Genomic DNA, 14,588 nt, shown 5'->3' on the forward strand with positions numbered 1-14,588 from the left:
AATGCCTCAAGGTTGATACCGCTGAGGTTGCAGCACTAAAGCACAAGGAGTCAAGTGTGTACTCCTGGATTTAGCCCACATGTTGCAGGAGCTGAAGATGGACGACCCTAACCCTGACATGGTCATAGGTTTTCCCTCCTCAATGATGAACGTCGGTTTGTAGGCATCATCTGTGGTAGGCATTGCAAATAGCAGGACATGGAAGAGAAAAGGATACAAGTGCTATTACTTGAGAATTACAATGGAGTTCCTCTGCTACCTTTATCCAACTAAGTGTATGAGAGTGAGTAAACAAAAGTAATCTATTCTAAATCAGAAGTGTGAAAATCATAAGGATAGAAGAAGAATCCCAACCAGTGATTCACCACGCCTTGGAGGCCCATGCAACCGTGAGAACTACAACTGAGAGACTGAATCCACATACTGACTTAAAATGTCCTCTTCCTAAGGGACTCCACTGTTCACTTAGAAGAAGAATCAAAGACTTAAACATGCTAAATTGTTTTCCTTAATCCCTTGAGAGACTCAGAGGACTCCTAAACATTTAAAACGGCAGGAACTTGCCCACAGCTGACAAAAATCCTCCCATCTGAGCCGATTTTTCCAATTAGTTGGGCTAAGCCTACTACTGTAATCATAGCCAGACTGAGTACCGGAAGCAGTAGTAGTTATTACAGTGTTGCTGTTACGGCTTGATTGATTTCTCAAAAATATGAATCTCAATACATTAAGCTAAATGCCTACTGCATTAGCTACACTCCTAGGTCTCCATTTGGCACTGACTAATTAAGTAATAACTATGCTAAGATATGTAGGTTGCTAAATATTGTGGTCCCTAGACTACTTTATAATTGTATTTTTGAACTAACATTCAAACTGCAGATTAATTTGAGTTGTTATGCCTTGGGGTTAAACATTTGTTGTAGATGATGTGACTCATCTTCATGTTTGTACTGTGTGTGTGCATTTGTCAGAGACAGTGAGTGGGTGTATGTGACTATGTGTCTGAAAGAGAGCCTGTGTCTCTGTGAGTATGTGCTCTAGAGAGGCCTATTTGATTGTGTGTCAGAGATGATGCTTGTGGAAACCACACATTGCAGGAGCATAAACAAATATAGTGTGAGGATACACGTTCTCTGAACACTCTTCAATTCAAGAGAAGATCAGTGAGAACGTGGTTTCGGATTCATTGCTGCTGAAAGAATAATGTTGCTGGCCAGGCAGTATGCGCAAAAGACCATGGGCTCCTCGGCCACATTCTGTAAGATGGAACTGTACAGGACCACCATAGTTCTACCGCTTCTAATCCTTTCTCAAGGTAATAGGGTTTAACTTTATATTTGTATTTAGATTGTATTCAGGATGCTTAATCAAGATGTGCATTCCGCATGTCTACATTTTGACCTAGCATTACGACTACTGTTATCTGTTTTTTATGTAAATGTAAAATATAATTATAGTGCTTTCTTTGTCTATATGGTGCATCTATCTGTTATAAATGCATTATAGAATTGTATACAGCATCAATGGTAACATTTTATTTTTCATATGGTATTTACTAGTACTTTTTTAACGTCAAGGACATTAGATACAGTATGTGTTTGTTTCCAGATCAAGTCAACTTATGTTTAACTAACTTAAGAAAGACAGACATTGAGCCAACAAGGCCGAAACACCTTAGCTGGTGTTCAAAGAAAACCAACAAGTTGCGGACAACTTAAGGTTCATACAGGCAATGTGTAAAGTGTAAGTGTGAATCATGCATCATTTCTCAAATACCATATTTTCTCTAAGTTCTTTATTGCTACAGCTAATATTTATTTATTTATTTTTAAACGGCTATCCAGAGACAGCTTGTGACAGCATAATGAAAGTGAAGGGAATTAGAGTTGGCCAGCCAGGAAATAGAGTGGGTGAATTATCAAATTAATTATGGCATTCAACTCCAATATTTTCATAGAGCAATTTATAAACAAATTTGTCACAGTGCTAAACAACACAACAGTTCAACTTAGTTTAATTGCTTTCTAAAGAGAAGCGCTTTGAAATGGCTTAAACCCTGGAAAAAAAGCAATCATTTAGCCAACTACGAAAATTGAATTCACTATGGGATTGAAGTACATTTCCATTATTACAGCTCAAACACTACTGGTGTGAAATTAATTATAATGTATAATTATAGACAAAGATTTCCTTTGTGCCACATCCCTTGAAGCAGCTGAAACAATAGGCCGTAATGAAAGTCAGCAAATACATAGTTTCCAAAACAGGAGATTCAATTGATGTCAATCCAGGCGCGGGACATAGGGGGGGTGCTGATGGTGCTACAGCACCCTGAGGATTTTTCAGGATATTAAATATAAATAAATAGTCAAATAAACTCATTGTTAAACTCGTTGTTTTGAATGAAAAATATATGAAAGTAGAACACATGCTCTAAAATCAAGCTCCTGACTCATTCACCTTCCTTTCAAATGAGATGGGCCGGCATGTGCAAGGATGGTCAGATGTCGAAAACGACATCAACACCAAAACGAGAGAATACCGTCTTAGTTCCATTAACACAAATTTCAGGGTGCTCCACCAAGACATAGACTAGATGCACTGCCATCTATTATCTGATGACGACTTATTTTAGTTTTACATATTATTTTCTATATTTCATAAAGGGAAGCTATCTGAAAATATGTTTGGTTAAACTTCATAATGGGAGGCTATATTCTTAAACCTTGACGATTAATCTGCAATTTTAATTATTTGAAGTAGCCTATACATGACATTAACAATTGCGTCAACACTGTTTTTCTGTGATACTAAATGTGATACTGAACTTTTCAATGTGTACAGTGTGATTTTTTGCAATTTTCCTACTTAGTTTTGGGATGATTGAAATTCATTTCTACAATATCAATTCATATTTGATATTATGTGCTTATTTCTCACACTCTTGCTCCCGAGGAAAATAGACTAGAAGCGTAAAAAGGCAAAGGGAACAGCCGCTTCCTACATTCAAGCAATGGTCAGCACCCAAACACCTGCCCGTTCACTCCGCTTTTCTACCTCTGCTGGCCGACTGGCAACACCAACTCTATGGGGATGCAGCAGTCGTGCTACCCAGTCACGGCTCTTCACCGTCCTGGCACCCCGCTGGTGGAACGAGCTTCACACTGCTGTCAGGACAGCAGTCACTCCCTATCTTCCGCAGTAGACTGAAGACCCATCTCTTCAGGCTACACCTTAAATGTCCCCCCTGAACTTCTCTATCCTCTCTACCATCTCCCCAGTACAGTTTATTTACTGTAAAAAAATAAAATAAAATAAAAAGACAATTTCATTCTTCCTTCTTATAGCATTATGACGGCCAATGGCCCCTAGCCCGAGCAGAGATGACTTTTTATTGTGATGACTTATGGATAAATGATTCACTTACTTAGACAAATGTATTTGTTGTATGTCACCTTGGATAAAGGTGTCTGATAAATGGCAAACATTAAATGTAAATGTAAAACTACACTGCTTCAAACGAGCCTCGCTTCGCAGACATGCTGCCGTTTCATGCTGTCTAGCCTGTCTCATCGATCACTGTGAGTTGTTAAACTGCGGCTCATGGTACGGAGATGTTGCGGTGCCTTGACAGCATTGGTATAGTTTGGCCGTTACTAGTGTGCAGTAATAAAATACATATTTTTAGCAGATCCTGACAGTGACACACTTATGACAAGCGTCTCCCCCAAATTACAAGATGTCATTCTCTGGCCTCTGGAGACCCAAACTAATGTTGTATAAAGTAAGGTTTAGTAAAGGTAAGGTAAAGTAAGGTTTAGTAAAGGTAAGGTAAAGTAAGGTTTAGTAAAGGTAAGGTAAAGTAAGGTTTTCCTTTGCACATTGTTGGTTGCAGTTGCACATACTTTCATGCTGACACGGATACATATTAGCCTATTAGGGTTGTTTTTAAATTTTTGTTTTTAATTTTTTTTGTACAATTGGGACTCTCAACCATACGAACACAGCGTTTTCACTCACATAAACAGAGATTTCTCTAAACGGATAAGAAGTGAAGAAATAAAAAAACATCTGATTGAGTGGTTGTGTGGTTATGTTAAACGGAGCTGGTCGCCTTGCGTCAAGCGTCAAGCCGTTCACACATGTGCATTGAAGCAAAACGGTTGTCAACAGCAACAATGGCTCAACTTTTCGTCTGCCCACACAAAATAATCAGTTTTTGCTTTCTTCTTGGTCGCCATAACTTGCTTTTCTGTCGGTTTCAAAGAGTTCGGTCTGTTTACGTTTTGAGTCACTGCCGCCCTTTGATTACAGCTGACTGCGCATGTCCATAACGTTCTTCTATGGTATTTGACAGATCGTGTTCAGTTTTGGCTTTTCGTATGGACAGAGATATTTTTGTAGTGTGGACAGAGTTTTTTTTTTTTTTTTTAAACGAGGACGACAATATCTGCTTAAAAAAATATCCATATACGTGTAGTCCAGGCCTTAGTCTGTATACATGTACAAATGCACATTTGTAAACAAACTGTTCTGTTAGGCTATGCCGAGTCATATGTAGGCCTTATAATGCCTGGTATTTTTGCCATTCTATTTAACCTGTGTCATAGCACATACAGTTGGTAACAACACAACTTTAATAGGTATCATTATCATTATCACATCTCTACATTACAGTCACACATATTTCAGCACCTTCACCTTAAAACATCTTCCCGTGCCTATGAAGACATCACTATATTTGAGTTAGGAACATTGTGAAGGAGCTACTCAAACAGGTCTTAAGGATCTATGAACTAGGATCTAGTTCATAAACATCATTTGATTCTGTCAGGCTAACTTTTAAATCTATGATAAGTTACTGTGGCTTCATTGAAATACCATCAGCATAGTTTAGCAAATTGAAAGGGTTGTTTCTTTCACTCGAAATTGTAACCTATGTTTGTGTTCGTATACACTTGATAACATGCATGTGAATATCTTATCATCTGGGGTAATTGATTACCCTTGCTCTTTCTGATACGAGACTTGAACATATTGTGTTACATTTTGAATGGAGATGAATGGAAATTATTCAGAAAATGTTCTTTTTTTTATATTATAGCCTTTCTAAACAAAGCCAACTCTCCTCCGAGGAACATCTCATTGGTTGAGGATGAACAGAGTGAGTTGTTCTTTAATTTGAATTATTGTTATTTTGCTAAAGTGTCTTAGATCCCTAGCCAAGCCGTTACTGCTGACAACATGACCAATAAACCTCAATATGCCCCCCCCCAACTAAGAAAGAGGGATGAATAGGTAAGGTGTCTGTGTGTGTGTGTGTGTGTGTGTGTGTGTGTGTGTGTGTGTGTGTGTGTGTGTGTGTGCGCGCGCGCGCACGCGCGCGTGTGAGTGGCTACTGAGAGGGGGTGACAACTGCAACACTAATCCCACAGGAAACTTGATTATACTGACAGGCAAATTAAAATCAGGCAAAAAATATGGCCTATTTTTTTTACTATAAGGACACCTGCAATTACACCAGAGAGTGATGATGTTTAAGTCTCCTCCGAATGCATAGGCAGGAACATTTGAGGAATATTTAATGCAGACATGCTCACAACCACCAAAAAGAAAAACTGAGAGATGGGTCTGCCACAAAAATCATGAAGTGAATACCACATTTTTGGTAGGGTTTTCAAACTTTACTACCATAGCAACTAGGGAGTTTTTCAAGGCCAAAAAGTGGAAAGGTCTTGACTGGCCAAGTTAATCCTCAAATTGAAATCCAATTGAACATGCATTTCATTTCCTGATGATAAGATTTTAGGCAAAAATACAGTATAACAAACAACAACTGACGATGGTTGCAGGCTTGGCAGAGAATCACCATCAGACTTCAATCAGTTATTGCATGCAAAGGATTGTCAACCAAATACTAAACATGACTGCTTAATTTGGATATTTCATTAATCTGTCCCATTACTTTTGCGTACCCTGAAATAGGGGGACTATACATAAAAAGTGGTGTAATTTCTGAATGGTGAATTCAAGAATCTCTATTTTAACTTTATATAAATAGTTTAATTTAAAATCCAAACTTTTCGAGTGTAGCCAAAAGAAGAAAAAATGCTTCACTGCACTGTATATTGGAAACCCACCAAATGTAGTGTCACCTTGTCATAAAAGTAAGTTCTGCTCTAGAGTTTAAATATCGTTCCTCTGGTGGTTTGCCCCTAGGCTAAACATATAGGTAAATTGATATGCAATATCATGTCAGGACAGTTCGATTGGGTGAGAGAAAGGCTGAACTTGTTTCCACCTAATTTTATGTAGGGCAAAAAGTGGTCATTCATTATAGAACTTGGAAACCGCTGAGAGTATTTGGTGCCGTGGTGTTTCTAGAATGGGGTTGGTCCTCCTCAGTGTCCCCCTCAGAATTCACCACACTGTGACATTTCCACAGGAAGTGACTCACAGGATGTGGCAGCTCTGCTGAACGAACGTCTGCAAAGAGCACAGTTGCCAGAGCCTTTTTTGTTTGTTTGTTTATGTGTGTGTGTGTGTGTGTGTGCGCGTGTTTGTGGGTGTGTGTGTCTGTGTGTTGAATGTGCGTACACCCACACATTCAACACACAGACACACACAGTAACATATATACTATCATATATACTATATATTAAATATGTTCCAATCTCTCCATTCCCCCAGCTTTATCTCACACATTCAGGCTATCCCAGAAGTGCTCTGGGGTCGTAGAGGCGCTCCATGGAGACACATGGACACCTGTGGCCTTTGACTCTCGGTCTGAAGAGTGGACTGAGGCGGCAGAGGCCATATGTGCCAATCTAAGCTGCGGGGGAGTGTATGACCTCAGATCAAGACAGAATGGCACAGTTCATCTGAACAGCACAACCTGTCTGAACGGGTGTGTGTACAGCGACCTGCGGTTGGGGAACTGTACAGAGGTCCCGCAGACTGACTGCTCCAACCTGACCGAGATCATCTGTGGTAAGGCCCTAATTACACAGCTAGTGCTTGGTTAGGCATTATGTATTTTAATCTCTCTGGGCTACAGATATATCTCTCCTTGATGAGAAACTACAAACATTTCAGTTCTGCACCATTTCCACTTCCAAATTGCTTTTGCAATGATCCTGTGTGAACTGCACCCTTTATGTCAATTTGACTGATTTCTCTGTGAGCTGATTGGTTCATCTATCCATTCCTTAGCGCACCAGGTCTTACGATTGGCTGGAGGTACACATCACTGTGAGGGGCGAGTGGAGCTGTGGCAAGAGGGGCATTGGGGAACGGTGTGTGATGACGAGTGGGACCTAAGAGATGGTGCTGTGGTCTGCTCTCAATTAAGCTGTGGCTCCGCCCTAAATGTGACTGGGCAGGACGGGGCCTTTGGACCGGGCGCCGGCCTGGTTCTCTTGGACCAGGTGAATTGTGGGGGCAGTGAGAGGACCCTTTGGGAGTGCACCACCTTTCCACCTGGGAAAGCCAATGACTGTGGACACAAGGAAGATGCTGGGGTGGTATGTTCAGGTAGAGTTTTTTTTTTCTTTAACTTTCAATCAAGTTAAATAGAGGGCCTGATGAGTGTGAAGCTAGCGAGAAATGTCCTTTTGACCTTATTAGTGTGTCTGACTGGATAACACTCAGGCCTAGGCTACACAACAAAAACACAGATGAAATACAATTTCGCGAGTTGTCAGTTTCGGCCACACAAAAGAGGACTTTTGATCGTAAATATTAAACGTGTTCAATATTTACGATCAAAAGTCCTCTAGTGTGTCGGCGAAATTGACAAGTCCCGAGTCCGATTGTGACGTGGAATGGAATGTAGCCAATCAAGCGAGATCTGATGCGACTCCTTCTTTTCATTCTTAGGCACTTTATTTCCCCTGTCGCACATGGCTGCCTCGTACAGGTCAGTCAGGGTACTACTACTACCCTGATCACGCGAGATTTCTGGCTACTCTCAGTGTACTGTGTACTGACCTGAGTTATAAGCATATTGCGCATCTCATGCTCATCCTACTGGCTTATTTGTACCAGCTGAGACACAAAGTTCAGGATTGTCTGACAGCACTGTTATCTATATTTATATCTATTATATCTATCATTTTAACAGTTGTTTAGCACTTCAATCTCTTTTTCTCAAATAAATTCAACTAGCAAGCAATTACCACAGGCTGTGAAATGTTTAAGACTCCACTCCTGTCACAGCCATGGGCTGTTATTGCCTTAACATACCGTACAGTTTATTATTTACTGAAAATGTAACCTCAATGATCCCACTGTGCGTCAAAAAATGTCTAATTAAAAATGGAAACACATTCCTAAGTTCCAACAGCAAGGTTGGTCCTAAGTCTAATTCAAATTCTCACATGAATTTCAGATCGATCTCTGCCATCCAACCAGACAGCAGAACCTCACATCGAGACATGGACCACAGGTACCTTAAACTACCCTAATATAAGCTTTGAATATATGCCATTTGCTTGTCTTGAATGAGGATTAAAGGCTTTGGTTTGTGAGGTGCAACCATTCATATTTAGTTCACATTTGAATCCTATTACTGTCGGAGCTGGTGAAGATGTATGGCACATTTGTCAAGTTTGGTTTCAGTAAATGCAAATGCACAGGGCATATTGCAGAACAAAATATCATACGACTTTAGATCCCTCATAGATCTACTCAGATTACTAAATTATTTTTGTGTAATGAAATATAACTTTCCTTAGTTGATATGCAAATGTTGATGAAGAATCTTTCATCTAATCAGACTGTATTCTTATAAATCTCTAATTTCATGTCATTTCCAGGTGCTGTGATACTGGTTACCAGTGCAGAAAGCTGGTCCTCTCCTCCTCCAGCGGTGTGGGGCTGCATCGCTCTGTCTATTGGCCTCCTCCTCACCCTCCTCTCACACACTCTACTCTTCCTGTCTTTCAGGTGGAGAGCTGGTGAGTCACTATTTCAGTTGGTCTCTCTCTCTCTCTCTCTCTCTCTCTCTCTCTCTCTCTCTCTCTCTCTCTCTCTCTCTCTCTCTCTATCTCTCTCTCCCTTAGATTATTTCATTGTTGGTCTCCCTGTGTGCTCCTAAACAACATAAGTGCTATCATCAATGGGCAGTAATGAATGCTATTAATATGGATAGTATCCATTCCTCTCAATGCTTTGCCAATGCAGATGATGAAACACAATCCGAAAGGACACACGATTTAAATTGGCATACACAGCATGCGTGACCTACGGTACTGAAATGAATGAATGAATGAATGAATGAATGAATGGACTTTATTGTCATTGCTACAGTACAGGTACCAAACAACGAAATTTAGGAGGGGTGGCACGTGTCCCACTGGTGTTGTTTTCACTCCAAAGTGTGAAAAAGCAATGTATTTCAACGGGGTGATAAAGCTATATGAGAGCTATGACCTATTTAAACAGTTGTATTTTTTTCCAGTGAGACTTTTGCACTTTCTCCTGCAACATAACATAACAAAACTAAAGCAACAAACATCCCATCTGCTGTGCAGAGAAGTCTGAGTTTACCTTCCTCCATTGTTAGCAGTTTTGGTTCACAAAAGACAAGATGGCAGCCGGATGCTAAGCCATTCTCAACACAGACACCCAGGGGAGAGAGCCAACCTTCTCATGGTCACGACGGAAACAGCGGAGTACAACTGTGAGTAGCTACTGTACTGGCACACTCCTGGTTATAACATACAGTGTCCTGCGTAAGTAATGGGACAGTGAAGCATATGTTTTGGCTCTACAATTCAAAAATTTGGATTTGAAATCAAACAATTACTGTAAGATAAAAGAATAGATTCTCAGCTTTTATTTGATGGTATTTGTGTACAGTACATATTGGTTTTATCATTCAGAAATTACAACATTTCTTATGCATAGTCCCCCTATTTCTGGGTACCCAAAAGTAATTACACAAGTGTTTTGTCACATCATTAGTGCAGGCATAAGAGAGCTGTCAATGTCTCGTATTGATTCTAAGCGTTGCCTCTGGAGCCTGCTATTGGTGTCTTTTAACATGAGGACCAAAGTGGTGTCAATGAAAGTTAAGAAAGCCTTTTTAGGCTGAAGAAATCTGAAAAAAGACATCCAACATCAACAGTTTGGAACATCATTATAATAATAAATAAATAAAGCACTGGTGACTTCAGCAGTAGCAAACAGACTGGTAGGCCCAGGTAGACTTCTACAGTGGATGACAGAAGAAATGCTCACCATAATTAAGAAGTTAGGCACTAATCAGGAGCACTACTTAGTGGCTTACACATGGCAGTGTAGCCTCTGTACTTCTGCTGGTTAGCCACAAAAACAGAATGGCCAGGTAAGGTTACTGGTGGGGTAGTGGTGGTCTAGTGGATAGTGAGTTGGACTTGTGATCAGAAGGTTGTGAGTTCAAATCCCGCCTGAAACCACACCACTACTAGTGTGCCCTTGAGTAAGGCACTTAGCCCTCAGTTACTCCAGGGGGAATGTCCCTGTAATTCGTAATTGTAAATCGCTTTGGATTAAAAGCGTCTGCTAAATGGCAAAATTAATTAATTAATTAGGTTACAGTTTTCTAAAAAGTACCCAAAAGAGCCTGCAGAGTTCTAGAAAAAAGAGACAAATATTAAAATGTACCAGAGTGATGGCAAGAGTAAAGTGTGGAGAAAAAACGGAACTGCCCAATATCCACAGTATGCCATCCATCTCATCTGTGAAATATGGTGGAGGGGGTGTTAATGACTTCGGCATGTATGGCTTCCACTGGAACTGGCTCACTTGTCTTCATTGATGATGTAACTGTTGACAGCGGCAGCGGGATGGATTTTGTGTACAGAAACATCTTGTCAGCTCAAGTACAAACAAATGCCTCCAAACTCATTGGACTGTGCTTCATCATACAACAGGACAATTACACAAAAGATAAGCAACTAGAGAGTTTTTCAGGCCAAAAAAGTAAAAAGGAGTTGACTGGTCAAGCCCATCTCGAGATTTAAATCATATTGAACATGAATTTTATTTGCTGAAGAGGAGACTTAGGGAAATCCATCCTCAAAACAAACAAACAACTGAAGATGCAGCAGGTGCAGGCCTGCTGGAGCATCACCAGAGAAGATACCCATGTCTTGTGTGGTTATCAGGTCGCAGACTTCAGGGAGTTATTGGATGCAAAGGATCGTCGACCAAATACTAAACATGAGTACCGGTACTTACTTTGGACATTTGATGAATCTGTCCCAACAATTTCGGTGGTGTAGAATAGGGAGACTATTTCTAAACAGTGTTATTTCTGAATGGTGAAACCAATATGTACACAAATACCATCAAATAAATACATCAACCTCATAGTAATTACAGAATTTGCGTTAAATAATAGTTTTGATCACTTTAGATTTAGATTAGATTACATTTGGTCTCCTTCCTTCTTGCTGGTTTTTGCAGCCTAGAATAGGACACACCCACTGACGACGTGACTGTTCTACGTTTTGGTTCCCTAGACCTTGACCAACTGCCCACTCAGGGTAGTGCCGATGCCCCATTTGACTCTGATTATGAAAACGACATCAATGCTCAACCTTCCATCGACATGGCAATGGCACATGGTTAGTTGGTAAAAGGCTGTATGTGTAAGATCAGCAAAGTTTTGGATATTGTCTTACACACAATATAGTACAATATAGAAAAATAAAGAGAGAAGTTACCCCACTCTTTTTTATTATAATTATAATTATTATTGAAGTCACACAATGGCCAGCTATTGAGGGAGAAAGTGGTCCACGCAACATATTTACCCTTTTTTTTTCTTAGTCACTGCTGACAATGGAGACAGGCGGCCAAGAGAAAACAAACAGACAGCAGAGACCTTCGTCAGCCCTGAGAAATACAATGTCACTGCTGAGGTGACAAACTGCATTGAGAGAAATAACATGGCTAACCAAAGCGGTACGTGGAGTCTAGTTTAGTCTGTGATCCTGTCATCATACTATGTCCATGTCATTCAGGTGTCTTCTCCAAACGTCTCACAAGGACGTTGTATAAATAACTTACAATACAGTGACAAGGAACCTCATGAGCTTCTCCCTTCCATTCTTTGTGTGATGAACTCAACGTCACAAGTCACCATTTCTAAAAGTCTACTAGAGCACAAGCTCAAAAGTTGTAACCACTGAGTGGTTGAGTTGCCATGGGGATTCAAAAGTAGCCTTGAGTAGCCTAAGTGTGTGTATAATATCAATAATGACGTGTGTGTCCCTCAGTGCATTCGCTCCAGTCTACCAGCAGCATGTCATCCGGGGAGTGCTATGAGAACATCCAGATAGAGGAGGAAAAGTGTCTGTACTCAGGTCTGTCTTATTCATAAATCTTCAAACATATTGTTATGACAGCCTAACAAAACACTGCATTGTTGTGCTAAACTCATACAATGTAATGATATCATGAAGTTATCAGGGCCTTTCCCCTTTCACACAATTTCACAAAAGTACAAAAAACATGAATGAACTTCAACCCTAGGTCTATGTAGATTAGATTGCACTAAGACAACACTGCCAGAATACACACCCCGATTCACAATTTTATTGACCTGTAACCTTTTGTGGAAAATCCCCCAGTTTCTGTTATTAATCAAAGTAGCCTTTCTTGCGTCTCTACTACGTCTCCCATGTCACAACAGACACACACTGACACAATTCACCTTCACATTATACTGCATTACTCAGTCGGGTTATGAATGCTAGCCTAGTTAGCCTACGTTTCACCTGGCTGAAGGTAGGCCGGTTCGCAACAACACAAACAACAAAATGGTGATGAGCTATGAAATTCCCTTCCATTAATCAATGAGTAGCCTAGTGAAGTCAGTCATTTTCTGGAACGCTAACCCCCAGGTGCAGAAGTGAGGCGGACTCCCCACACAGACGTGGCCAAGCGCAGAGTGCCATCCCAAGGATCAACTAGTACATCATCTGGGGAGTGCTATGAGAACATGGGGATGACTGCGGAAGAGTGTCTTAAGTCAGGTCTGCAGAAGAACACATCATGAAAACAACACCTCACACATCTGGCTGTGTGAAGACATTAATGGTGTAGACAGAGGCTTCTTAGTTTCAATTTAAACTATTGTTACTACTGTCCGAGTGATATTGTAAGGGACATTTCTTGCATCATTGTATGTTTGGTTTAGTACACATTACTTTATCGAGCTCCGAATCCTTGAAATCAATACAAAAAAGTGTGCTTTCTGTATACACATATCTGACTACCTAATTTTGGCACTGTCACAGTAATATGTGTAGAACGTTCCTTAGAAACAATATGTTATAATAACTTTACTATGGGCACATGAACAAAAATACATTTCTTTACAGGTAACACCTATATGCCTCCTGTGCAATCAACCATTGCGCACTCCAATCAGCAAAAGCCAAGAGACATCCACCACTGCCTACTGAGCAATCAAAACCAAGGTACCCAATAGCTCCACTTCTGATGAGCCTGTGCATGTCATGTCAGGGTGGCTAGCGGTTCCATTGAACCATCTGTCCCCCGCAGAGCCTAATTCTAAGTTACACTCATGTTGTTTTGTGGAATCTGTGAATGAATCCCATGAATAGCAGTGTTATCCGTAAAAGAAACAAATTGCCTGGTTCCGGTTTTCACACTAAACTGCCATTAGGCTGTGGAGAGCTACAACTCAGAAGGATAATAGAGCCAATTAGACTAGATACACGAAGAGAGGCTAACAAATCAGCGTCTCTTGTAACAGGTAAATCAGCGTCTCTTGCAACAGGTATTCACTGTGGCTCTTCCACTACAGTGAACATTGTTCATTTGTTCATTTGTTAAAACAAAGTTTCCTTTTTGTTTAGTATCCATAAGCATTATACATCACGAGATTATAGGCTTGACCCATTTCTTAGGCCTAAATAAGTATGGGCAGACTTACACATGGCAGGATTCATCAATAGGTGGACTCAGTTAATTATTGTCACTGTCAATTTCATCTTGTGTAAATCATGTTTGATTGTATTATACCATGTTTGAATGTATTATACCATTCCCTATTCCATTTAATCTATTACAATGAACCCATCCTCCTCCTTTCTACCTCCACTGGTACCCCAAACTGAATTTCTAGTTTTGTAAAACCCATATTAACAGATAATAATGAAAGCTGATGTTAAATCTTATGGTGACTATGTATAGGTATCATGAAGATCCTATGAAAGTAGTATGTATGTATGTACTGTAGGTATTATCAAGACACAAAGTAGTATGTCTACTACTTAGCTTTACAACATCTGATAATTGTATTGTGAATGTAATTGCTGATGTGAGTATTTTTTTAACAGATGATTCTAGCAGCTCCTCGTCCTCATCAGAGCTTTACAAGAACACACACTTCCAAGGTGAGGAGTCTTACAGAACCAAGGAGTCAGGTTCTGTAATAAAATGTCTCGACCACTCTTTTTCTTCTTCAACTACAGACAGTGACTATGATGACATAGATGTTTCGACACAAACCACGGTGAAGAGAGATCTATAAAAGTGCATAAACCATTTATTCAGCTATGACGTGA

The 14,588-nt window shown here is 40.1% G+C and overlaps 1 protein-coding gene across 1 annotated transcript; it reads left to right on the top strand.

Annotated features, from left to right (window-relative positions):
- Positions 1-1,263: 1,263 nt before the first annotated feature.
- On the top strand, positions 1,264-14,554 carry LOC308166628 (uncharacterized protein; the record flags this gene model as incomplete). Its single annotated transcript, XM_080540956.1, has 12 exons — positions 1,264-1,318; positions 6,449-6,521; positions 6,713-6,993; positions 7,216-7,536; positions 8,393-8,449; positions 8,820-8,960; positions 9,569-9,685; positions 11,821-11,955; positions 12,270-12,356; positions 12,897-13,028; positions 13,377-13,475; positions 14,361-14,554. The coding sequence occupies exons 1-12, from the start codon at positions 1,267-1,269 to the stop codon at positions 14,552-14,554; spliced, it is 1,689 nt and encodes a 562-aa protein (XP_080397082.1). The 5' UTR covers positions 1,264-1,266.
- Between the last annotated feature and the right edge of the window lie 34 nt (positions 14,555-14,588).

Source organism: Nansenia antarctica (genome assembly GCF_963989245.1).
Source record: "Nansenia antarctica genome assembly, chromosome: 10".
Lineage (NCBI taxonomy): Eukaryota > Metazoa > Chordata > Actinopteri > Argentiniformes > Microstomatidae > Nansenia > Nansenia antarctica.